Genomic DNA, 23,387 nt, shown 5'->3' with positions numbered 1-23,387 from the left:
TCACCTTTCTTTTGCTTTATGTTTTCATATAATGACTTCACTTATTCTCAAATCATATTAGAGTCTAGAGATACAACTTTCTTTTTTTTTAAGATTTTATTTATTTATTTGACAGAGAGACAGTGAGAGCAGGAACACAAGCAGGGGGAGTGGGAGAGGGAGAAGCAGACTCCCCACCGAGCAGGGAGCCCGATGTGGGGCTCGATCCCAGGACCCTGGGATCACGACCTGAGCCGAAGGCAGACACCCAACGACTGAGCCACTCTGGTGCCCCTAGAGGTAGAACTTTCTTATAGTAATCCTGCACCCACATAAAAGCTGCATTTTCAATATGAGATAAAAAGGTACTTTGCAAGAAATGCAAGGTTTTTGTGCTTGCTGGCACAGCTGCTGCGACTGCTTCACAAATTCCTTTCCTTCCTTCCTTCCTTCCTTCCTTCCTTCCTTCCTTCCTTCCTTTCTTTTCTTTCTTTCTTTCTTTCTTTCTTTCTTTCTTTCTTTCTTTCTTTCTTTCTTTCCTTCCTTCCTTCCTTCCAACAATAGTACTTACAGTGAGTTCATTTATCTTGAAATGGAGGGCAACCGTAGCAGCAGACCTCAATCTGCGGTACATATCAAGCAATTCAATTAGCAATAATCGCGCCTCGGATAAACCTCATTGGCTACGATACTGCCACTGCGCAAAGCTACATATCAAGCAATTCAACTTTTTCTTATGACGTCATGACTTTGCTTCTGGGGAGCACTTCCGGCATCACTAGTGGCATTTCACATGGGTCCCCTGGTGATAGTCAAAGTTTACGATATTGCCCTAAACACAAAAAAATACACAAGAACCATGAGAGATCACTTTTTACTGCAATACCCAATCTACTGGAGAGACTAACTTCTCACTCAGAGATGAGTAGCATCAATCACATGTTGCTTTTTGAAACTTGAAGCAGAGTCGACACACAATGTTACATCTGTTTCAGGTGTACAACATAGCAATTCCACAACTTATGCTGTGCTCACAAGTGTAGCTACCATCCATCACCACACAACGCTATTACAATACTATTGACTAGGGAGCCTGGGTGGCTCAGTCGGTTAAGCGACTGCCTTCGGCTCAGGTCATGATCCTGGAGTCCCGGGATCGAGTCCCGCATCGGGCTCCCTGCTCGGGGAGGAGCCTGCTTCTCCCTCTGACCCTCCCCCCTCTCATGTGCTCTCTCTCTCAAATAAATAAATAAAATCTTAAAAAAAAAAAACTATTGACTATATTCCCTATACTGTACCTTTCATCCCCTTGACTTATTCATTCCATACCTGGAAGCCTCTATCTCCCACTCCCCTTTACCCATTTTACCCATCCCCACACCTCTTTCTCCTTTGGCAACCACCAGTTTATTCTCTGATCATATGCTGTTTTAAGCAGATACTAGCAACACTTGAACTCACTGCAATAGCAACAGGAGGCAACTACAAAATTATTGGGGTAGTACAGTATGCACTACAGTTTACTTTATGCCGTTATGATTTATATGGCGTCTTTACTTTTGTTTACATTTCTCTGGTGCCATATATGCTCTGTAAGTGTGTGAGTGAGTTTTGATAAGTTTTAACTTTTTTTTTTTAAAGATTTTATTTATTTATTTGACAGAGAGAGACATATTGAGAGCAGGAACACAAGCAGGGGGAGTGGGAGAGGGAGAAGCAGGCTTCCCGCGGAGCAGGGAGCCCGATGTGGGACTTGATCCCAGGACCCTGGGATCATGACCTGAGCCGAAGGCAGACGCTTAACGACTGAGCCACCCAGGCGCCCTTTAACTTTTTTTTTTTAAGATTTTTTTTAAAAATTTATTTGACAGAGAGAAAGAAAGAACAAGCAGGCAGAGAGGCAGGCAGAGGGAGAGGGAGAAGCAAGCTCTGCGCTGAGCAGGGAGCCTGATGCGGGGCTCGATCCCGGGACCCTGGTATCACGACCTGAGCCGAAGGCAGCCACTCAACCGACTGAGCCACCCAGGCGCCCTGATAAGTTTTAACTTTTTAAAAAGATTTTATTTATTCATTTGAGAGAGAGAGCCCACAAATGGGGGGAGGAGCAGAGGGAGGAGGAGGGGGAAAAAGTCTCAAGCAGATGGGGCGCCCGGGTGGCTCAGCTGGTTAAGTGGCCGACTCTTGATTTCAGCTCAGGTCATGATCTCAGGGTCCTGGGATCAAGTCCCATGATGTGCTCCATGCTCGGGGGGAGTCTGCCCCGAGATTCTCTCCCTCTGCCCCTCCTCCCACTTGCACACTCACTCTCTTTCTCTGTAAAATAAATAAATAAATCTTTAAAAAAAAAAAATCTCAAGTAGACTGTACCCTGAGATCATGACCCAAGCTGAAACCAAGAGTCAGTCACCCAACTGAGTCACCCAGGAACCCCAAGTTTAACTTTTATAATAGATGTGTGTATATCTTATGGTAGTAAATGATAAAATACACTAATATCTACATACATTTTATGAATACATGACATACACAACTTTTAATTTTTTTGATATGTCTAAGCTATGCAGTTTGTCTGTGAGTTTTTTCAAATGGGCACAAATCTCCAAAAAGTTTTCCAGTATATTTATTGGGGGGAAAAATCCATGTATAAATGGATCTATGCAGCTCAAACCCTGTTGTTCAAGAGTCAACTGTAATGTCCTTTATTGATGTATGACATTACTTGAAAATTGTGTGAAAAATTCTTCTTCTACCTTCCCAGTAATTTCTCAGTTGTTTTATCTTTAAAATAGCATCTATCTGGGGCACCTGCCTGGCTCAGTTGGCAGAGCCTCTGACTCTTGATCTTGGGGTTGTGAGTTCAAGCCCCATGTTGGGTGTAGAAATTATTTAAAAAAATAAGATCTTAAAACAAAAATAAAACAAAATAGCATCTATCCATTTCTCTCTTTCTGTGTGTCTGTTTCTGTCCCTGTCTCTCTCCTTTGCTCTCTTCTTTCCCTTGTCTCCCACATAGCATCTTCCTTAGCTTATTCAAAACTCCTGGAAGAGGTACTATGGTGATCCAGAGTTAAAAGAAACAGCTGTGGGGCGCCTTGGTGGCTCAGTCGTTAAGCGTCTGCCTTCGGCTCAGGTCATGATCCCAGGGTCCTGGGATCAAGCCCCACATGGGGCTCCCTGCTCAGCGGGAAGCCTGCTTCTCCCTCTCCCACTCCCCCTGCTTGTGTTCCCTCTCTCACTGTGTCTCTCTGTCAAATAAATAAATAAAATCTTAAAAAAAAAAAAGAAACAGCTGTATCCTTTCATATAATATGGTTTCCACTATAGACCATAGACAACAATTCAAATACAGTCCCTTCCTCACTCCTTACCCCCCAGACATTTATATTAATAGGGGGAGGCTGCATGGTTTCACAAAAGGATTGTGGCAAAATTGGAAGACCAAACAATGAGTTAGGATTTACACCCTCGGATGAGGGCAGTAATTTTGTTTTGGAGCCCTCCGAGGTAAGACACGGAGTCAACATACATCACTCCACAATAGGACAGTGGTCAGGGACAACATCCAAAACACTGCAACTGAAAAGGACATCAGAGGGGCGCCTGGGTGGCTCAGTCGTTAAGCATCTGCCTTCGCCTCAGGTCATGATCCCAGGGTCCTGGGATCGAGCCCCACATCGGGCTCCCAGCTCAGCGGGGAGCCTGCTTCTCCCTCTCCCACTCCACTGCTTGGGTTCCTGCTCTCGCTATCTCTCTCTCTACCAAATAAATAAATAAAATCTTTTTTTTTTTGTTTCTTTTTTTTTTTTTAAAGATTTTATTTATTTATTTGACAGAGAGAGACACACAGCGAGAGAGGGAACACAAACGGGGGGAGTGGGAGAGGGAGAAGCAGGCTCCCTGCAGAGCAGGGAGCCCGATGCGGGACTCGATCCCAGGACCCTGAGACCATGACCTGAGCCGAAGGCAGACGCTTAACGACTGAGCCACCCAGGCGCCCAATAAATAAAATCTTAAAAGAAAAGAAAAGGACATCAGAGCTCCACTAGTCCATCTGCCCATTCTACAGATGAGGAACCTGAGGCCCAGAGAGGGAAAGACATTTGCCTGGGTCCAAGAAAACTACTGCAAAGCTTAGACTAGAACCTGGGCATCCTGATTAAAAGTTTCAAGCCTATCTGTTTGGTCAAAGTTGGTTGGAAGGACAGTGTGTTACTTTTCTATGCTGTACTAACAAATTACCACAAACTTGGCATCTTAAAAGAATACATATAATAATACCTCACATTTTCCATGGGTTAGTTCCGGGCACAACTTAGATGGGTCCTTTGCTCAGGGTCTAACAGCCAGCAATCAAGGTGTTAGCTAGGCTGCATTCTCATCAAAGGCTCAACTAGGGAAGAATTTGCTTCCAGGCTCATTCACTTTGTGGGCAGAATTCATTTCCTTATGACCGTAGGACTGAGTAGGCTGGATTTTTGGTGGCTGTTGGTTGGAGGCTGCCCACAACTCCTTGCCATATGAGCTTCCCAAAGTGGCCACTCACTTAATCAAGCCTATAAGAGGGGCGCCTGGGTGGCTCAGATGGTTAAGCGTCTGCCTCCAGCTCAGGTCATGATCCCGGGGTCCTGGGATCGAGTCCCGCATCGGGCTCCCTGCTCCTTGGGAGCCTGCTTCTCCCTCTGCCTCTCTCTCTCTCTGTCTCTCATGAATAAATAAATAAAATATTAAAAAAAAAATCAAGCCTATAAGAATCTATCACCTCAGGGGCACCCAGTCCTTCTGTTAAGGGCCTTTTTCATGAGTAAATCAGAATAATCTCCCTTTCAATTAACTCAGACTCAGCTTATCTGGGACCTTACTTACATCTACAGAATTTCTCACTTTTGCTATATTCTACTGGTTAGCAGCAAGTCACAGGTTCCACCCACACGCAGGGGGAGGGGATTTCAGAAGGACATGCACACCAGGGAACAGGGATCACGGGGACTATGCTGGGGTCTATCTGCCACAGACAGAAATATTTAAATCTACTCAAGTGAAGGAGAGAGGACTTATTAGGTGGATGGAAATATCTACCAAGAATGAACTGGATGACCTGGTGGCAAACGAAGCAGGTCTGAAAGCTGCCAGATACTGAGGCAGCTGATTTCTGCTTAAAAACAAACAAACAAAAAGTCTTTTGCTTCCTCTCTCTTCCTCTTTCCTCCTGAGGTCAAATGATCTCTGGTTTCTTTGTCTTGTAGCATAGTTGCTGCATTTTCCTTTTTGTAGACAGACTGCTCACCTCAGCCTACTGATGGCAACTGCTCTTAAACTCCTGGTCTCCTCATGATGTTGGCTTTTCATGGTCTACCTGGCTTCTCATGTCTACTCTGGCTTCTGCTGTGTCCTTGAGCCTGCATGACCTTTTAACTTGCCTCCCCACAGCTAATTTTGGTGAATTCTTGGGGAGGAATAATTGTCTAGCTTGGGTCAGACGTCTGTTACTGGTCCAAAAGCCATGATCGTGGGAACAAAATGGCCACTTAAGCAGGTGTGTGAATGAGCAGGCACTCCAATTCATGTCTTTTATTTAATTCCATTGCACTAAACGGGGCAGCAGCAAATGAAGATGCCTCTTCTTGCCAGAGGCCTCCACCTGCCCCAGTAGCTGCTCTGGTCACTGCAGCATTATATGCAAACTCCATCAAGGCATGAAGCTGACCTGCCTCGTTCACTGTTGTATGTTCAGTACCTAGAACTATGCCAGGACTTTGAACTTGCTGCTCTCTCCGCCCGGAACTCTCTTCCTCCAAATGTCGGCATGGTTTCCTTCCTCTCTCCCTTCGGGTCACCCTGGCAGTGAGGTCTTCCCTGACCAACCTATAAAAATTACAAAACGTCTCCACCCCGGCCCTCCTCCCCCCACCCGGGCTTGCTTTTCTCTACAACCCTTATCATCATCTGACCACTCTGTCTTATGCACTGATTGATAGACATCCTCATATGGGAACTGTGTAGAAGACAGTATTCAAAGGATTTCTATAACTGTGTTGGAGAGTTTAGGAGAAACACTAATAAAGATATAGAAAACAAATAACGGGGAAAGGGGGAATTATTAACTCCAGGAGAAACAAGAATTATACAAGAAAGGAAATATAATCATAGTTCACATTTGGCTCAATAGTGGAAAGTATTATAGAATATAATGTATCTACTAGTGATTTAACCTAAAATAATGACACAGCCACAGAAGAAAGCTGGGACTGGGTTGTATATCAGGATGTCTATCAATTTCAGTCATTCCCTGGACAAACCTGCCCTAGGTTATCTTTCCACTCCTCTGGGGCAGACTGCTCTTTGGACTTGCACAGTTGTCACCCTGGGGCTCCCCAAAGCTTTTCTTCTGTGTTAGATTTTTTTTTGCCAGATCCCAAGTTTCCCCTCACTTTTTAAAATTTACCTTCTCATTATATCCTTTGGTGGCTTCCTAAGAAATGGAGCATAGGAGAAAAAAAAAAAACCTGAGACCTTGGATACATAAAAATGTCTTTATTCTCCCCTCACACTTGTTAAATTGATTATAGAATTCTAGGTTCAAAGTTATTCTCCCTCAGAAGTTTGGAGGTAATTCTCCCCTGTCTTCTGGCTCCCACGGCTATTCTAATTCTACATCCTTGGGGGCATGTCACTTCTTTTTTCTTCCTAAAAGAAAAAAATAAGACAGCCATTTCCTCTTCTGCATCTGGATATTGTCAGGTGGGAATGTGATGCTTGGAATTGCTTCCATCCTTTTTCAGCCATGAGGGGAAGGCCAAAGAAACCACAGATAAGACGATATGATGCCCCGGTGTCTCTGAACCACTGGGTTTAACCATCTCTAAAACCAGCCTATCTAAAGACTCCTCAGAATGTGGGGTCATAAGCTCACTATACTTTAAGTACGAAAGTATGGTCTGAGGCCACCAGAATGAGCACCACCTGAGATCTTATTAGAAATGAAAAAGAAAGAAAAAGAAATGCAGAATCTCAGGCCTCACTCCGGACCCACTGAATCAGGATCTGCATCTTAACAAAGTCCCCAAAGGACTGATATGATGTTCAAGTTGGAGAAGCACTGCTTTTAGCCATATGTAGCTATCTCCCTTCTTATCTAGAGCCCAACGCGTTCTAACTGATAGACTGGGTGTAACGGACAACCGTGAAGCCACAAGTCACAAGCCCTTGGCTCACTTTCACTCCAGCGACAGTTTCCGAGGTAAGATTTCTGAAGCTGTCCCTGCCCCTGAGACTCTTGTCCTTGGGCTATTCCTCCAAATACTAATAGAGTTACTGCTGCGAAGGGACTTTGCCGTTGGGATTAGGGTTACTACTAATCAGTTGGCCTTAAAACAGAGAAATTAAAAAAAATTAAAAAAACACAAAAACCAGAAATTATCCTGGCGTATCCAACAGGGTCTGATGTATCACACAAGCTCTTCCGAGTAGAAGAGGAAGTCAGAGAGATTCAGTGTGTGAGGGCTGAGCCTGACGTTGCTGGCTTTGAAAATGGAGGAAGGCAGCCACAAATCAAGAAATGCAGGCAGCCTTTTTCTTGAAGGTGAGAAAGACCCTCACCTGACAGCCAGCAAGGAAGTGGGAACTTCAGTTCTACAATTCCATAGAACTAAGGTTCTATGCCAACCATCTGGGATTCGGAGCCATTCCTAAAGCCTCCACAAAGGAGCAGAGTCCTGCCAACACTTTGATTTTGGTCTTGTGAGACTAAGCAGAAAACCAGCTGTGCCTGGACTTCTGGCTTACAGAAATTGTGAGATAGTACACTTTCCTGCTGTTTTAAGCTGCTAAGTCTGTTTTTTCTGGATGGTACAGTTAGGAGGGACAGTTCTGCTAAGCCCAGACTTACCTCTACCTGGCAGCATCCCACTTCAAACCTACGATGTGTCTGTCTGTCTTTATGCCTGCCTCAGGACCTTCTCTGACATCACAGGATGTGATGGCACAAAGGAGACCAGAAGGGTGAGGAAGTTAACAGCCCTAAGGAAAACACTTGACCCGTGGATGATGGGGGCCAGGAGATAATTGCTTTAGCTTTAACCTTGTAATTCTGGGAGGCATTTGTACACTTCTTAGAAGGCAGACTCAAAGCCCCATTAGCTGTAGCAGAAACCTCCATAATGTACCCTTCACTCGTTTGCCTCTTGTTTTTTTGTCCCATTCTCCTCGATTCCTTGCTCTTGCTTCCTCTGATTACTTTCCAAATGCCCGCCCTTCTCCCAAGTCCCTTTATCAATCTCTACTTGAGATTGACAGGCAACCGGTAAAGTCGACTCCATGAACTCATCTTGCTCAGAATGAAAGATTAATTTACTGGAAGATTATTTCAGTGTTTCACACCAAAACCAGGCCTCAAGGAAAACCAAGATCAGGGATCCAATACCACTAAGTTCCTCTCTGTTCCTTGTTCCTTCCCTAATGGTATTACTTTTAGAGAAAAAGATGGAATCTACCCTCAGCAACAGAGAGAAAAATCCCAGAGAAGGATTGTAATTGATGACCCTTGGGTTGGTGTCTGTGATTGGTACAATGGGAAACAGGGCACTCTCATTGGTTCCTTGTGGGTCAGGGTTCTAGCCCCGGATCAAAGTATGGCTGGGCGGTAATGTCAGGGCCTCCAGGCCAGGGGAAGCCACCATTATATTGCAGGGCATTTCCAGAAGTAGGGGAATGACTGAGAGATGGGGAAAGCTCCACTAGTTTTCTAAAACCATTGACATCCACTCTCACTTCTCTTAACTGATGTGGGAAACAAAGGCAGAAGGAAATGTAGATAAAATTAAATGTCCTTATAACCTGCAGCCCATTGACAAATACTTAAAATAGGCAGATTATAACATTCCTCCAGGATCCTGCAAGTCTTCTTTAGCATATGAAAGTCCTTTTGGAACTTCCCTTATCTTTACTTCCCCAACCCCAATGTATATAATCACTGCACCTCACAATCCCAGGGCAGCTGGGAGCAGCAGGGAGCAGCTCTTTCTGCCCATGGGTCCTGTCCCTGTGCTTTAATAAAACCACCATTTTGCACCAAAGACATCTTAAGAATTCTTCCTTGGCTGCCGGCTCTGGACTCCACCAACACACAACAACATTCCAAAAAAAAAAAAAAAAAAAACCAAAACCCCAAAACCAAAAACTACATCACTACTTCCTCTTTCCTGATTCTTCCTCAGCTTCCCTCACATGCTGTCCTTTCTCTGCCCAATGCATAAATGCTGGTGTTCCTGAAAGTTCCATCCTTATTCTTTTTCTCTTCCCATTCTTATTCATTTCGAGTCATCTAATTCCACGGTAGACACCATGGCCTTCTCCCCAACATTTAATCATCTCTGAACATTTAATCTAATCTAGTCATGGTAGTTCCATCCCCCTTGGCAACAATTTGTTTGGGATGAAGAGGACTTAGTCAGATTAGACGGGTGAGATTTAAGGAGAAGCTTGCTTAGGACTTCTGGGAAAGAGAAATCAGTCTTACTGTTGCCTGCTGGATGGGAAAGGGGAGCATGCTGCCTCAGTTGCCCCCAGCAGTCATTCTGTGATATGAGGGGAGCCAGCTTCGGTATGAAGTCAATGGTGGGCACAGTAGAGCAGTGAGACGGAAGCGTCTCAGGTTCCTAATTGTTCTGAATTGGTGAGCCAGGGTCTGCCCTACCATTGGATTTCCTGCATTGTGAGATGATACATTTCCAAACTGCATAAACCAGCTTGAATCAGGTGCCTGCTGCTTGGAGATGCCAGCATCCTACTTAATTCACACTCACTACTATGAATTCTCTCAAACTCGCTTTCTTGGGCTCCAGACCTACCCACATTTCCCAACTTTGCTCCTCCTCTTCCTGGGATTTCTTCCTCCATTTCCTATGATTCTTTCACATAAGAAAGAAGAATCCGGTGCCTACTCTTATGCCAAGCTCTGTCGTAGACACTGCAGCTAGAGCAGTTGCTGAAACAAGATTGCTGTCCTCATGGACCAGTGAAGGAGGCAGACAACAAACAAAACTATTTTCTGAATAAATGAAATAACGAATAATGCGGAGTAGGAACTCAGTGTTGAGTGAAAAGGTTATCATTGCCTAGAGACTATCAGCCCAGAGACTGGTATTCACGCAGCAGAGAGCCCTGGGAACTGTCAGACCCTGCTCTTGCAGCCCCCGCTTGGAATCTAGAAGGGTAAATAACGACCCAGGGCCAGCCCTCTGGAGCTGAGTCCAGAAAGAATGCGAACATGGACTGAGTGGTAATTTTGTCAGGCCCTCTATAAAGTGACTTTGGGTAACTATCTCATATAGTCCTCAACCGATTCTAGGAGTTCGTGCAAGGACAAACAGTCTGGCCAGTGACAAGAGCTCCCTCCAGCCAGTCCTGACCCTTGGTTTTAGGCCGGGTCCGTGTGACTTTGTGCAAGTCACGGTCTCCCTCGTCTTTCCACGCTCTAGCCAGTGTCTGTAGCGTCTGATCCCTGGGGGTTCCCCGGCGCCCCAAGCTTCAGAGGCTGCCTGGGGTGGGAGAGGGAGTCCGAGGGATGGGGGCCGAATGCAAAGAAGGGAGGTCACTGAGATGAGTACAGAGGCTGTCAGTGAAGTCAGTAAAGAGGGATGAGTGGGTAAGGAGATCCTGGGAGAGAGAGACGGACACTGACAGTCGCATTCTTCCCCACCCTGCCCTCTGCTCCCACACACCGTTGACCGCCGCTGCCCCGACCTTCTCCTGGGCTCCGGAAGGAGGGCATTCCCTTTCCTCCACTGGGTGCCTCTACGCCACTGGCCCGGGCCGAAAGGCGACAAATGCTCCCCGAGCCACACAGCTTGACTTGGCCCTTGCTCCTTTGCCCGGGAACTCGCAGTTCTGCTACCCTTCGCCTCTCCTCTCGTCCACTCCCCCCTCGGCTCCTGACCACTTGGTCTGCGCCATCTGCATTCGCTGTGTGCCGGGCCCGCCCGCACTGCGGGGGAGAGGCGGGGAGCCGCCCACGCCGCGCTCGGCGCTCGGCGTCGCCGTCTCCCTGGGACGCGCGCGGGCTCTGCGGCGCGCGGGAGCCGGGCGGGCAGCCATGGCGCGGCGCGCGGGGAGGTAGCCGGGCGGTCAGCGGGGAGCGCAGGGGCCGCCATGGCCCGGCGGCGGCGCCGCGCCTGCATCGCGCTGTTCCTGGTGCTGCTCTTCGCCTTCGGCACCCTCATGGGCCTGCGCACGCTCAAGGCTCCAGACGGACTCCCGGCGCTGGGCCCGGGCCTGGAGCTGGCGCCCTTTGAGCGACGCCCGGAGGGAGCCCCCGCGCCCGCCGCCCGGGCCCCAGCCGCCCCCGCCGCGCCACCCCCGCCGCCGCCGCCGCCCCGCACCGCTGGCCCGGGCAGTCCCCCGGGCCCGGCTCCCGCGGAGGCCGAGCCCGCCCCCGGGCAGAGTCTGCGCGTCTACTCGGACCTGCACGCCTTCTACTACTCCTGGTACGGGAACCCGCGGCGCGAGGGCCACTACATTCACTGGGACCACGTCATGGTGCCTCACTGGGACCCCAAGATCTCGGCCAGCTATCCCCGCGGCCGCCATAGTCCTCCCGACGACTTGGGCTCCAGCTTCTACCCGGAGCTGGGGCCCTACAGCTCCCGGGACCCCGAGGTGCTGCGGGAGCACATGACCCAGCTCAAGGAAGCCGCCATCGGTGAGTTCCCCCCACCCCCGGGCGGCCCTGTTCCCCAGCCTCACCCTTCCTCAGTTTCCACACCCCAGCTCCCGCTGGTCCTGTCACCGGGCCTCTGATCCCACTCACCCTTCCGCCTAGCTTCTTACTCCCTCCCTTCTATTTTCATTCAGCGCTTACCGCGTGGCGCCGCCCCCCAACTCCTGGTATTGACTTCCCCATCTCTACCATCTGACCCCTCACAGCAGGGCCCTTTCATAGGGCGGAGCTGCCGGGAGGGCCAGTGGAAGAAGGCATTTGCTCCGAGCTGTCCCAAGTAGGGACAGCAGGGAGAAGGAGAAAGTCTTCCTGTCTCTTGGGCTTCTAGGCTTGGTAAGTGAGGACTGGGCATCCTGGCCCTGCAGGAGTGGAGTTCAGAGGAGCCAAGCCTGGGATGGCCAATGCTTTCACACCAGATACAAGATAGGGCACCAACCCTTCCAGTTTTTGCTGGCTGCAGGAAGGAAAGTTTGCCCATGTTGGACCCTGCTGTTTGCAGTAGGGGGGCAGGAGCTTTTCTTCAAGTACTCTGCTTGCAAAGAGGTCCCTGGGAGCCTCTTTTGTAGGCAGGCTCGGGTGGGGAGGCTCACTTCTTTCGGATTGTGTCACTGAATTCTCCTGGAGTTTAGAACACATTTCAATTTATCTAGAGATGGTTAGTGAATGGGGAGAGGGGTTGAATGACAGAGACAATGGTGGGAGGTATTCACAGATAAATAACACAGAGGCTACCCCTCAGGATTTTACGAGACAAATGTTATTTCCCTCGGGAAGCATCAGAGGACCTCTGCGTGGGGCTCTTATCCCTGCGGGACCTTAGAGGGGCCCCTCTTCTCCAGAGAGAGGACTGTGGCTTCCAGATGGGTGTGGCATTATCCACTATTTCCTTTTGTTCTACTTCTTGCGGATGCAAGCGGAAGTCTGAGTCCTGGCTTTTCTCAGGCTCCTTTCCCGCCTGGTGCGCAAAGGTTCCCGCTGCCGCGGCGCTTCAGCACCGCGGGCGTGGACAGCTCCGGGACGCTAGGCTCTGGCATCTGATCCGCAGGAAGTGAACCTGGCAGGAGCCTCGCTCAAGGTTTCATTCAAAAACCATTTTGCAGTTGGAGACGGTTTGGGAGGAAACGCATCTCTGTTGCGGGGGTACTGTGTGCCTCTGAAGTAGCTACTGTGTTGTGTCTCAGGCGTCCTGGTCCTGTCCTGGTACCCACCTGGCATGGCTGATGATAACGGGGAACCCTCAGACGACCTGGTACCCGCCATTCTCGACACCGCCCATCAGTACAACATCCAGGTGAGTGTCCAAAGAAGAGGTCAGGTGCTCTTTGGCCCATTCTGGAGATTTCCCCTTCTCTGCCCACAGGGTTAGTTTTTGGCTTTAGCCCAGGTATGGCAAATACACAGCAAGTGGTATGTGTGTGTGTGTGGGGGGGGGGTGAGGTTCTAATAAATAGCACCTGTCACTGTTATTTTCTTGAATTCTGGGGGGAAAATTGGGAAAACTAAATATAGGAGAAATGGAAGATTGAATAAGTATCACTGTGATAGATTTAGGTTGCAGACCCTGACTCTGGATAGAGAGCAGGCAAGGGCCAAACGGGCCCAGAAACCAAACGTCTCAAATCCCTAGTGGGAGGCAGTGCTGGGCCTCTAGGAGTAAAGTACAGGCAGGCGGGTGCACTTTCAAGAGGAATGATGGAGCGGAGCTAAGCATGTCCAGTTACTTTCCCCAAATGAACCAAATAAGTCATTCCCCTCTCCTGTGGTGACGGAAGAGAAACAGCAGAGAGGAGCCCCACCCCGTTCCTGAGCCCATCACCAACATGTTTAACAGATCAGAGCACCTCTGCCTGACAGCTTCCGCAAACTTCTTCCCATGGTTTCAGACAGCTAGTGCCAATCACGTGGAGCTGGCACATAAGCTCAGACCTATTAGCCATCCAGTGACATCCCATCAGAATGATTCCCAGATGCCCTGCTGTGGGAGGTGGCCAGCCTTCTTGGCACTCTTTTTCTGACCCTAAGGGCAGTGGCTGCTTTTATCTCTGTTATGCCCACTGTTGCCAGGACTCCTCCTCCAAGTCCCAGTGGAAACATGAGCCTTATAGGTTGTGGCCCCTGGGCAGCTACTCACCTGACCAGTACCTCCTCTGTTTGTGGCAGGTGGCCTTCCATATCCAACCCTACAAGGGCCGGGATGACATCACTCTGCATGACAACATCAAGTACATCATTGACACGTAAGGCTGCTGTGGGGCCTGGATCTCAATGGGGATCAAAAAGGGGGAGGGGATAGATTTAGAGGGGTAGGTCGAGAGACACCAGGGCAGAATGCCAGTGTCCTCAGCAGCTACTTCCTAGTATTACAGTACTAGGCTTGGAGTCAGCAATCTGGGTTTGAATTTCAGTTCCGCAGCCTCCAATCTGTGATCTGTTGCAAGCCTCTTAACCTTGGAGTCTTGTGAGAGTCAGAGGAGTTAATATATGGGAGAGTGGCTTGTACTGTGCTTGCAGGTTTCATCCACTCACTCAAAAAGTACTTGAGTGCCTTCAGGTGTCCGGGCACTGTCCTCAGCCCCGGGTGTACAGTCATGGGTAGGACTGGCGAGGTTTACATTCTAACGTGTGGCCGCAGTGAGGTGGACAATAGTTACACATGAAAAGTCACATAGTGACCCATGTGATTAGAAAGTGATAATTAAGAATAGAGCAGGGTATTATGTTAGAGCACGCCTGAGAATGGGTGCTAGACTTCAGAACCGGTGGTCAAGGGAGCCTCTCTGAGGAGAGGACGTGTGAGCTAACACCTGAAGGAAGAGTCAGCTCTACAAAGATCTGGGGCAGGCAGAAAATTCCAGGCAGAGGGCTGTCAGATCCAAAGGCTCATGACGGGACAAGCTTGACAGCAGAATAAGAGGTCCATGTAGCTGGTGTGTGGAGATGGGGTAATAGAAGGGGTGGAGGTGGGCAGGGCCAGATCAAGTTGGAGGGGCCTTGCAGGTCTCAGTCAGGAGCAAGCAGATCTGGTTCATGCCTTAGATAGTGGATCACAGGGAACCAGAAGCAGGAGCCTGGAGACTGGTTAGCTGGCTGCTTCTGTCCCAATGGAGGAGCGGGGTGGTGTGGTGTGGGACAAGGAAGTGAGGCTTGAATGGAGGGAGGCTGAGGCTGGGGAGATGTGGGTGGGAACTAGGTTCTTGCTCAGGGGCATGAGGAGTGCAAGCGTGGGGACAGGCTGGATCCCAAATTGCACTTGGGCATCAGGAACGATCTGGCCTGTGGCTTGTCCTACAGCTGTGCTGGCTGCCCCCCTCCTCGGCCGCCAGCTCAGGTTCTTCTCCCTCCCGCTCCTCAGGTATGGCTCCCATGGTGCATTTTACCGCTATAAGAACAGCATGGGTAAGAGCCTCCCACTCTTTTATATCTACGACTCATACCTGACATCCCCTGAGGCCTGGGCCTACCTCCTGACACCCAACGGGCCCCACTCGATCCGCAACACCCCCTACGATGGGGTCTTCATCGCGCTGCTGGTGGAGGAGGGCCACACCCACGACATCCTGGCTGCTGGGTTTGATGGCATGTATACCTACTTTGCCTCCAACGGTTTCTCCTTCGGCTCCTCCCATCAGAACTGGAAGGCTGTGAAGAGCTTTTGTGATGCCCACAACCTCATGTTCATCCCCAGTGTGGGGCCTGGCTACATTGACACCAGCATCCGGCCCTGGAACAACCACAATACTCGGAACAGGGTCAATGGCAAGTACTATGAGACAGCCCTACAGGCAGCCCTGACCGTGAGGCCTGAGATCGTCTCCATCACGTCTTTCAATGAGTGGCACGAGGGCACCCAGATCGAGAAGGCCATCCCCAAGAAGACGCCAACGCGGCTGTATTTGGACTACCTGCCTCACCAGCCCAGCCTGTACCTGGAGCTGACTCGCCGCTGGGCAGAGCACTTCATCAAAGAGAAGGAGCAGTGGCTGATGTGAGGAGCTGGGGCCATGAGGTGCCAATGTCCTGGCCTCCCTGGAAGGTGTCACCGTGTGGGGCTCAGCTGAGGTTGGAGGCACTCACTGGTCCCCCAGTCAGCAGCGGGGCGCCTCCGGGTGGGCCATCGAGCCTGGGCCCATGTGGAACAAAGCTTGTTCCTCAGGCATGTGGGGCCGGGGGGCTCTGCAGGGACAGGAAGTGAGGCAGGGTTCCAGAGAGGGCCCCAGAGAGGCTGGCAGGTGACTCGACTCAGCCCAGGGCCACTCCACATCCTGTCGTAACACTTTAAAATGATCCCTTTGAGCTTGGAACTCAGCAGGTTGGTGTTGCGTAGCAGTCCCCAGGTCACTGCTGTTAGGAGGGGTCAGGGCTCTGGGCAAGCACGTGTCCTGCTGCCTCTTCAGCCTTCTTCTGTCTTCTCCCAAGTGAGGGAATCACATTTGAGACTTCCCAAGAGGGAAATTCTAGGTTTAAGCCCTTCCCAGTAGACTCCTGAACACAACGATCAGGAAATAACCCTGAGCCTTCGTACATTCATTCAACACATACTGACAGAGCACCTAATATGTGCTAGAGACTTCACATGGAAAGGTTCCTTTCTTCCAGAAGCTTACAGGATCCAGCTTTCCTTATTTGGCGTGGCCTTGTAGCTAGTGCCTGAGCACAGTTTTTCCTTTTTTTGCAGTTTTCTCCAATGCTGAGAGTTTTGGTTTTTTTTTTTTTTTCCCTCTTAAGAAAATACCTCTGTGCTCCAGAGCCCACATTTCCGCAGATGACCATCTAGCTCCAGGGAGAGGACCAGGACATCCTCCCTCCCTTTAGCTGCCTAAACCGAATGAGGCCCACTCAGTAGAGCCATTTTCAGTGCTACTGTGATTTCTATTAATTAAATATGACATGGTCTTCTCAAGTAAGCATTCCTTTTGCTCTCTTCAAGCCTTCCTGAACTCTGAGCCCTCCCTCAAATGCCGTGACAAACTGACACGTAAGATGGGCTGGCCAGTGTCAGCACAATGAAGAGTGAGTTTGCTTCAGAAACCAGGAGTGTAATCAAGATTTTTAGTGGAGATATTTAACAGTGCTTATTTACAAATAAACGAGTATACTCATTGTGGGGGTCCTTAAAGCAGGCCCTGGAACACCTTGGCAAGATTTAGGAGCTACTTGGAAATATGTGCATTACTTTATGGGCTCAAGTCTGAATCCCGGTTGTGGGAATGGGGTACAAGGCAGGAGGGGAGGAAGTGGGGCCTATGGATTACTACGGGACCCCCAGCTCCAGTGAGGTGATGGGCACTGGATGCCACAATGGACAGAGCAGATCAGGAGCACAGCGCTGGACGGTGACCCGTAGTACTTCACAGAAGGGAGAAACACGGAGGCTTCATTTCACACATACACGGTTTGAAAAACACTAAAAGCATGGCAAGCTCGGGGCCAGGAGCAGTAATTCTCATTCACTGCAGCTTGATGAGTTCTTTCGAAGGCTAAACTATAACAAGAGCCATAAAGATGTTCATACACTTTGACCCTGTAATCCTACCCCTGAGGAATAATTCAAAGGAAGAAAAATAAACTACAAAACATTTCCTATTAAAGAAAAACAAGGTTCAAATAGTCAAGAATAATTCTGTTTAACACTTGGTATACATATGAATAAAGGCTTTGAGTACACACTGGATTCAAATAAAGGTATTACAGGCGTAACTCATTATAATTTATTTTACAACTAAATAACAAAAAAGCTACTAGCTGAAAAGAGCAGTGGAGATTTGTTTTCCAGTATTCTTTGATTTGGACTTCCCTACCCCCGCCCCTTGCCAACTGAGCTCACTTCTCACCATTAGTCCAAAATGCTGACTTCTCTCCACCAGGCCTTCTGGCACACCACACCACCGGCCTCTCCAGTTCAGAGAAAATAGTGTCGGGCCTGTGGCTCAACAGTCTTTATCCTACTATGGTTCCAGCTTCAGGTGCCTAAGTACATGCCTTTGGTCACTGGAGACTTTTAAACAGCACCAGCTGGTGCTCTGGCTGATTTGGACCTTAAATGCCACTACCCGCCAGACAGGGGGCTCCAACTGGATTCCGAATCTGTTCCTCAAATTATTTTTCAAAAAAGACTTCTGAAAAAGAAACTTATTAGAACAAGGCCATCTTAGGAATGTTCTCAAATAAAGTCTCTATGTCAGCTTTTGGCTGATATTTAAAATTACAGATAATAAATATGACCTCCCCATCAGGTGTGAGACGAAACCAGCAGCTTCTGGGGCTTGGTCTACAGTGTTCAAAAAAAGGCAGTGCCTTAAAGAGTCAGACTAGTGACGTCGCAGCCCCAGTGGCCTCTGTCAATGAGGCCTTGCCAGTCCCCAGCGGACAGACACACAGTGTCTAGCACCAGTCCTCGGGCTCTCCCCTCTTCCTGAGATGCAGAAGCAGGATCAGTGCAAGGGGAGCAGCCCGTACTTCTGCTGGAGGATGGCTGCAGTACTCTCCAGGGCACTGAGGAAGAAATGGAGGCAGTTCAAGTTTGACTTCTCAAAGCCACGAGCCCACCAGAGTCTGGTGATCAGCGACCTCTAAACCCTCTGGTCTTAACTCTGCTCTCTTCACCAAACCCGTGATGAATCCTTTGAAACCTCAAAAAGCCAGGAAACACCAGCAAACTTAGTGCCCCTCCATCCACCACTTCTCCAAACCTGCCCACCCTGCTCAGGACAAGAGAGGAGTGCCAATCTTCATTCGGTTAAGGCTTTTTTTTTTGCACCTTCCAACCTTCCTCAAATTCTATCCCCATGCCACAGCAAAGAGACTCACCAGCCTGGACGAATGATGTCAAACTTTCCAGGTACAGACAAATCAACCACAGTTGAGCCCAGGCGATACTCGGGGCTCTGGCCATCCCCAATTGGTCCCCCATCAATGACCAGGGACAACTGAGGCCAGAGGTCCTGGAACTCCTGGAGGAGAGGGAGAGGAAGCAGGGACACTAGCCCTGGCATCTACAGTGATGTCATACTGCACACAGCCCTCATAAGGAGACGAAGACCGCACACTTCTAAAACAGGAGGCATCTTCCTCGAAGCAAGGGAAGGAACCTCATTCAGTTAAGGTCAGTTAGCACCTAGGACATGGCATCCTATGAGGTTTGGAGCCAGCCCAGGTTAGCACCTCAAGTAACACCTATCTAGAGCTTAAACAAAATCTTGCTGTGCCAAGAGGAGATTCCACACAGTGCTTCTGCTGGGGACATATAGGTCCAATGGCTGGAGTCCTAGGTGGGTGTCCAAAGATGTAGGCTCAACCCTGAACTTTCGCCTAGATTTCTAGGTCACCGCATGCAAATCACTTCATCCAGGGCATCTCCTGGATCTCAGGAGAACTCTGGGTAAGGGTAGGGAGAGGAAGACAGGGTGGACTCGGCACTTGCATGCCACCAGCACTCAATCCTTGGGCTACGGGAAGAATACCGCCTCTGAAATCCGTGGCCTGAACTGTTAACTGGGTTAGAGCATCGCCCGCTCTCTCCACCACCACCACTCATGACAACCCTGCAGTGGTGGCTAGGCCTGGGCTTTTGGGATGGAGGAGCCTAACCACCAGTTACTGCACTGGATGGGTCAAATGTTTGCTGACAAGAACACCCCTACCCCCCAATTTTTTGGGGGGTCTTAACTTTCGTTACAGCACTGTTATAAAGACTTATTGCCTAACTATATTTTCAAATAGCTACCACCACAAAAAGGGGGAAAAAACTACATTTACCATGATGTTTCTTTTTTTCTTTCTTTTTTTTTTTAAAGATTTTATTTATTTATTTGAGCCAGAGAGAATGAGAGAGAGAGAGCACATGAGAGGGGGGAGGGTCAGAGGGAGAAGCAGGCTTCCTGCCGAGCAGGGAGCCCAATGCGGGACTCGATCCAGGGACTCCAGGATCATGACCTGAGCCGAAGGCAGTCGCTTAACCAACTGAGCCACCCAGGCGCCTGACCATGATGTTTCTTATTAAAAAGACAACAGGAAGAAAACACCAGTTCTCCCCCCTTACCTCTCAAGCTTTTTAATTAAACCTTTCCAAGATTCTTTAATTTGGATCCCCCCCCCAACCCACCCCTGCCAACCGGACAGACTTCCCACCATCAGACTAAATGGGTGAGCCTCCTGCAAGGCATTCCAGTGAACCATCAACCCTACTGATTCAGAGGAAACTGTGTCTGGCCTGGTGATGTTTCTGGGGGGAGGACTGGGTAACTTACCTCGACATTCAGAGAACTAGCCTGGGAGCTAAGGTTGGCACTGGTGAGAGCGACTGGTCCCCCGAACACCTGGACCAAATCCTGTATGAAGGCATGGTCAGGAATCCGGATGCCTACAAGCTATGAGGCAAGGGGTAAGGGGATAGTCAGAAAGGTTGGAAGGGGTGGGGAATGGCTCTAGCCTGGACCCTAGTGAAAGCCAGAGGGCAGGAGTCTGGGGGACACAAGAGAAAATCTGACTCACAGGAGTAAAGGGGTTCAGGTCCTTATTGAGCTCCTCCGAGCGTTCCAACACCAGGGTCACTGGTCCTGGTAGTAAGTCTTTCAGGAGTCCCTCAGGTACCCTCACATGGCAGTACCTGGAAAACAGGGCACAAATCCATCCAAGAATGAAGGGTCGCTGCTGGTCCTATTCCAGTCGGTAGTCAGATCTAGAAAAGGGGACCCTGGTGACTACAATGGGATCTGTCTTCCCTCTTCACCTCCCTAAGAGTTTGAGAAGGGAGGCTCCAGAGGAACACCCTCGGCTTGGAGCCCACATGCTCCTGGTCCCCGAGACTACAACAGCTGCACCGTTATCACGCTCCGTGTTTCATTTTCTTCCAGGCATCCCCTACTAAATTCAGCTATCGCGTTTGTTTCCTTCGTTGTTGTTGTTTTTAAACCGTGGGAGTCCCGACCCCCTCCCCTCATTATCACAAAAACGCCAGGAGAATAGGAACCCTGCCTGCCTCGTTCATCGCTGCGCCCCAGCATCTCGTTCAGGGACTGGAAGACGTTAAGCGCTCGATACACATTTCCAGTTCCGGATTCCTGGGTGAGCCTGGACAAGCCCCTCCCGCTCTCTGCGCCTCAGTCTCCCAAGCCTGTCACCGGAAGCCCCTCCCGCGGTGCCGCCCCCAGCGGGGCCGGGTCGGGGCGGCCTCACCTGTAGACGTCGGCCACGCGGCCCAGGCAGACGGCCAGCGGCTTGGCCTCGCTGCGGCCCTTGAGGCGGTACACAGCGCCCAGTGCCGCCGAGCAGCTCGCCGAACAGGCCAGGCCGTACAGCGTGTCGGTGGGGACGGCCACCACGGCGCCGGCGCGCAGCTCGGCCACGGCGGCCCGCAGCGCCTCGGTCCAGCCGGCGCGCTCCGGGCTTGCGGCCCGCACGGCCCCGCTCCCCGGGAGCCGCAACAGCCGGGCCCCCGGCGCCGCCGGAGCGGGGCTCGGCGGGCGGAGGAGGCGGCCCCTCCGGGCGGAGCCCCCCGGCCCCTCGCTCAACCCCACGCTGGCAGCCACCGCGGCCCTCAGCCCCCTGCACCGACGCGCCGGAGACATCCGCCCGGCCCCGCTTCCGGGAGGAAGTGACGCGCCCAGTCAGCTTCCGGCCGGGGAGGCTCGGCCCCACCTCCGCGCCGGGCAACTTAAAGGGACCGCGACCCCCAGGAGGATTGAAGGAGACCGGTGGGGACGGGGCGGGGCGCAGCTTTGCGGAGCCCTAGCGCAGCGCTGGGGAGGGGGGCGGCCGAAAGGGGGTTGGTGGTCGGGCCGCGCAGGCGGAGATGGAATGGGGCCCGGGCTCAGACTGGTCACGGGGGTGAGAGGGGACCCGTCGGGGCGGGGGGAAGGGGCTCGGACCCCGCGCGAGCGCCGGCCCTGACCGTGTGTGTGTCGCTCTCTCCCGGGCAGGGAGGCTGCCGGCGTGGACCGTGGGAAGGCGGGGCTGGGGCTCGGCGGGAGGCCACCCCCGCAGCCGCCCCGGGATGAGCGCGCCCAGCAGCTGCTGGACGCGGTGGAGCAGCGGCAGCGGCAGCTCCTGGACACCATCGCCTCCTGCGAGGAGATGCTACGGCAGCTGGGCCGCCGGCGCCCGGAGCCGGCTGGTGGCGGGGTTAGTGCCCACCCCGGGCTGGGCCTGGGAGGTAGGGACTGCCCCGTGGTTGAACTTGCTAAGCCCTAGCTTCCCCGGGAGGGTGGACGTGTCCCCACCGCCTTACCGCCCCCCACCCCCAACCTCCCTTCATCTGGGCGAGAGGCTTTGAAAAAGTTAAGTGCTATCCGAATGCCAAGTGGCCATATCCTTGCGGGGCCTAATCCAAGGCCTTTCTCCCCGCCTCACTTTTCCTTTCTGTTCCAACCAGAACGTCTCAGCCAAACCCGGAGCACCTCCCCAAACAGCTGTCTCCGCCAGAGGTGGCTTTCCAAAGGATGCTGGCGATGGAGCTGCGGAGCCCTGACCATCCCTGATGGGCGCCCTGACTTCTCTCCCTCCCAGGGCTGGTGGCTGGACTCGAACAACTCCCTTCAATAAAGGGGCCAGTCTTCACTGGCAGTGGCTGGTACTTGGCTCTCAGCCTGGGATGGCAGCTCTGCTAGCAGCTGGGTTCACTCCCACTTCATCCTGGCTGAAGGCAGTGCTGAGCTTTGAAATGTAGCCAAGGAATACCCAGTCTGATTACCCGGATTTGGGCAGACCAGCAGTGCTCTCCAGAGTGGTCTGGCCTGCTTTGGGGGATCCAGGTGGTGTTACATGTCCATTTCATGCTCTGGGGGCTCCTAGCCCCACAAAACACTTTTAGCAGAGCCTTGATTAAAAGGAAACCTGCAGACTCTCCTGGTGACCGACCTTTCCTTTCTGTCCCCTAAGACTTAGCTGGGGAGGGGAGGTGGGCTAAGTAGTGGAAAATCGTCAACCATGGGTAGGTTTGGAAAGAAATGCCACAGATACTACCAGATTTAAATAAGCATTTAATTAGGATTTCATTAGTATTTAATATTGCTTTTTCAATTCCAAAAAGTTAAATTTTCACTTCTTAACAGATATTTTAAAGTACAATATTAAGTTTATACAAAATGAGCAATTAAGCAAACACCATTATTTCACATTCTTCAAAAATACAAATTCATATTTACTCTTTTTTGGGTTTGGAGGTTTCTTCCTTTGGAAGTACTGAACCTGTAACGTTTTCATATCGCTCAGTGGAAGTCCGTTGTTCCCATGTTTCACACTTCAATAAATTTGATAGGCTTTCACATAATCCAAATAAAACCATTTGAGATTTAAAAAACTGTCACCAAGACCTCTGGCCAATGACTACTAGTGTGTGTCAAAAAAGAAGGCTCTCCGTGGGTCTTGCCTTTCCTGGCCAGAAGATGTGAGCCAGAGATTCAGCAAAAACCTGTTTCCAGCCACCTTCCCCAAAAGGGACCAGGAGGAGTTGACAGGGAAAGGTAACAGCCACCTTGAACTCTGACCTCCCCACCCCCATATTCTCCAAAACACAACAAAGGATGTAGACTGTTGAATCAAAGGCGCCCTGGGGAGGCCTAAGGACTTGAGAGAAGGGCAAGAGAGGCCTCTGACTTGGCACCACTTCGAGGATAACAAGGATATTGCAAAAAACACCCCTGGGTTTTGGTGAAAAAAGTTTTTATGAAAAATTTTCCCCTAAGAAAAAAGAGTAGAA

The 23,387-nt window shown here is 50.5% G+C and overlaps 3 protein-coding genes and 1 pseudogene across 7 annotated transcripts; 2 read left to right on the top strand and 2 right to left on the bottom strand.

The window, feature by feature from the left end:
* Window positions 1-483: 483 nt before the first annotated feature.
* YRDC (yrdC N6-threonylcarbamoyltransferase domain containing) lies at window positions 484-21,355 on the bottom strand. 3 transcript variants are annotated; one of them, XM_035019045.1, is made up of 5 exons: window positions 20,867-21,355; window positions 20,183-20,297; window positions 19,939-20,058; window positions 18,500-18,642; window positions 17,298-18,184 (listed from the first exon to the last, which is right to left on the bottom strand). In XM_035019045.1, the coding sequence occupies exons 1-5, from the start codon at window positions 21,256-21,258 to the stop codon at window positions 18,124-18,126; spliced, it is 831 nt and encodes a 276-aa protein (XP_034874936.1). In that variant the 5' UTR covers window positions 21,259-21,355; the 3' UTR covers window positions 17,298-18,123. The 3 variants fall into 3 exon arrangements, with proteins under 3 accessions (XP_034874938.1, XP_034874936.1, XP_034874937.1); XM_035019047.1 differs by lacking the exons at window positions 17,298-18,184; window positions 18,500-18,642 and adding an exon at window positions 484-811; XM_035019046.1 differs by lacking the exons at window positions 17,298-18,184; window positions 18,500-18,642 and adding an exon at window positions 18,649-18,756.
* LOC118020524 lies at window positions 610-688 on the bottom strand (annotated as a pseudogene).
* Window positions 11,061-15,801, top strand: MANEAL (mannosidase endo-alpha like). Of its 2 annotated transcripts, XM_035019043.1 has the most exons (4): window positions 11,061-11,674; window positions 12,874-12,983; window positions 13,853-13,929; window positions 15,045-15,801. In XM_035019043.1, the coding sequence occupies exons 1-4, from the start codon at window positions 11,125-11,127 to the stop codon at window positions 15,679-15,681; spliced, it is 1,374 nt and encodes a 457-aa protein (XP_034874934.1). In that variant the 5' UTR covers window positions 11,061-11,124; the 3' UTR covers window positions 15,682-15,801. The 2 variants fall into 2 exon arrangements, with proteins under 2 accessions (XP_034874934.1, XP_034874935.1); XM_035019044.1 differs by lacking the exons at window positions 11,061-11,674; window positions 13,853-13,929 and having other exon boundaries at window positions 12,913-12,983.
* Window positions 21,299-22,534, top strand: CUNH1orf122 (chromosome unknown C1orf122 homolog). Of its 2 annotated transcripts, none has more exons than XM_035019049.1 (3): window positions 21,299-21,384; window positions 21,610-21,811; window positions 22,062-22,534. In XM_035019049.1, the coding sequence occupies exons 2-3, from the start codon at window positions 21,764-21,766 to the stop codon at window positions 22,155-22,157; spliced, it is 144 nt and encodes a 47-aa protein (XP_034874940.1). In that variant the 5' UTR covers window positions 21,299-21,384; window positions 21,610-21,763; the 3' UTR covers window positions 22,158-22,534. The 2 variants fall into 2 exon arrangements, with proteins under 2 accessions (XP_034874940.1, XP_034874939.1); XM_035019048.1 differs by lacking the exon at window positions 21,299-21,384 and adding an exon at window positions 21,425-21,517.
* Window positions 22,535-23,387: the final 853 nt, after the last annotated feature.

This window comes from Mirounga leonina, unplaced genomic scaffold (genome assembly GCF_011800145.1).
Source record: "Mirounga leonina isolate KUSES-001 unplaced genomic scaffold, KU_Mleo_1.0 Mir_173, whole genome shotgun sequence".
Classification (NCBI taxonomy): Eukaryota; Metazoa; Chordata; class Mammalia; order Carnivora; family Phocidae; genus Mirounga; species Mirounga leonina.
Note: the sequence above shows the minus strand (reverse complement) of the source record. Positions and strands in the feature narration are given on the sequence as shown.

What these genes read in the sequence shown, in the direction of transcription:
- CUNH1orf122 (XM_035019048.1), top strand. Translation starts at nt 21,483, where the DNA reads ATGGAATGGGGCCCGGGCTCAGACTGGTCACGGGG. An exon ending in GGCTCAGACTGGTCACGGGG is followed by an intron (nt 21,518 to 21,609) that starts GTGAGAGGGGAC and finishes TCTCCCGGGCAG; the next exon opens with GGAGGCTGCCGGCGTGGACC. An exon ending in CGGAGCCGGCTGGTGGCGGG is followed by an intron (nt 21,812 to 22,061) that starts GTTAGTGCCCAC and finishes TGTTCCAACCAG; the next exon opens with AACGTCTCAGCCAAACCCGG.
- MANEAL (XM_035019043.1), top strand. Translation starts at nt 11,125, where the DNA reads ATGGCCCGGCGGCGGCGCCGCGCCTGCATCGCGCTGTTCCTGGTGCTG. An exon ending in CCCATCAGTACAACATCCAG is followed by an intron (nt 12,984 to 13,852) that starts GTGAGTGTCCAA and finishes TGTTTGTGGCAG; the next exon opens with GTGGCCTTCCATATCCAACC. An exon ending in ATCAAGTACATCATTGACAC is followed by an intron (nt 13,930 to 15,044) that starts GTAAGGCTGCTG and finishes CCCGCTCCTCAG; the next exon opens with GTATGGCTCCCATGGTGCAT.
- YRDC (XM_035019045.1), bottom strand. Translation starts at nt 21,258, where the DNA reads ATGTCTCCGGCGCGTCGGTGCAGGGGGCTGAGGGCCGCGGTGGCTGCC. An exon ending in CTAGTTCTCTGAATGTCGAG is followed by an intron (nt 18,643 to 19,938) that starts GTAAGTTACCCA and finishes CCTCTCCTCCAG; the next exon opens with GAGTTCCAGGACCTCTGGCC. An exon ending in GACATCATTCGTCCAGGCTG is followed by an intron (nt 18,185 to 18,499) that starts GTGAGTCTCTTT and finishes TTTCTTCCTCAG; the next exon opens with TGCCCTGGAGAGTACTGCAG.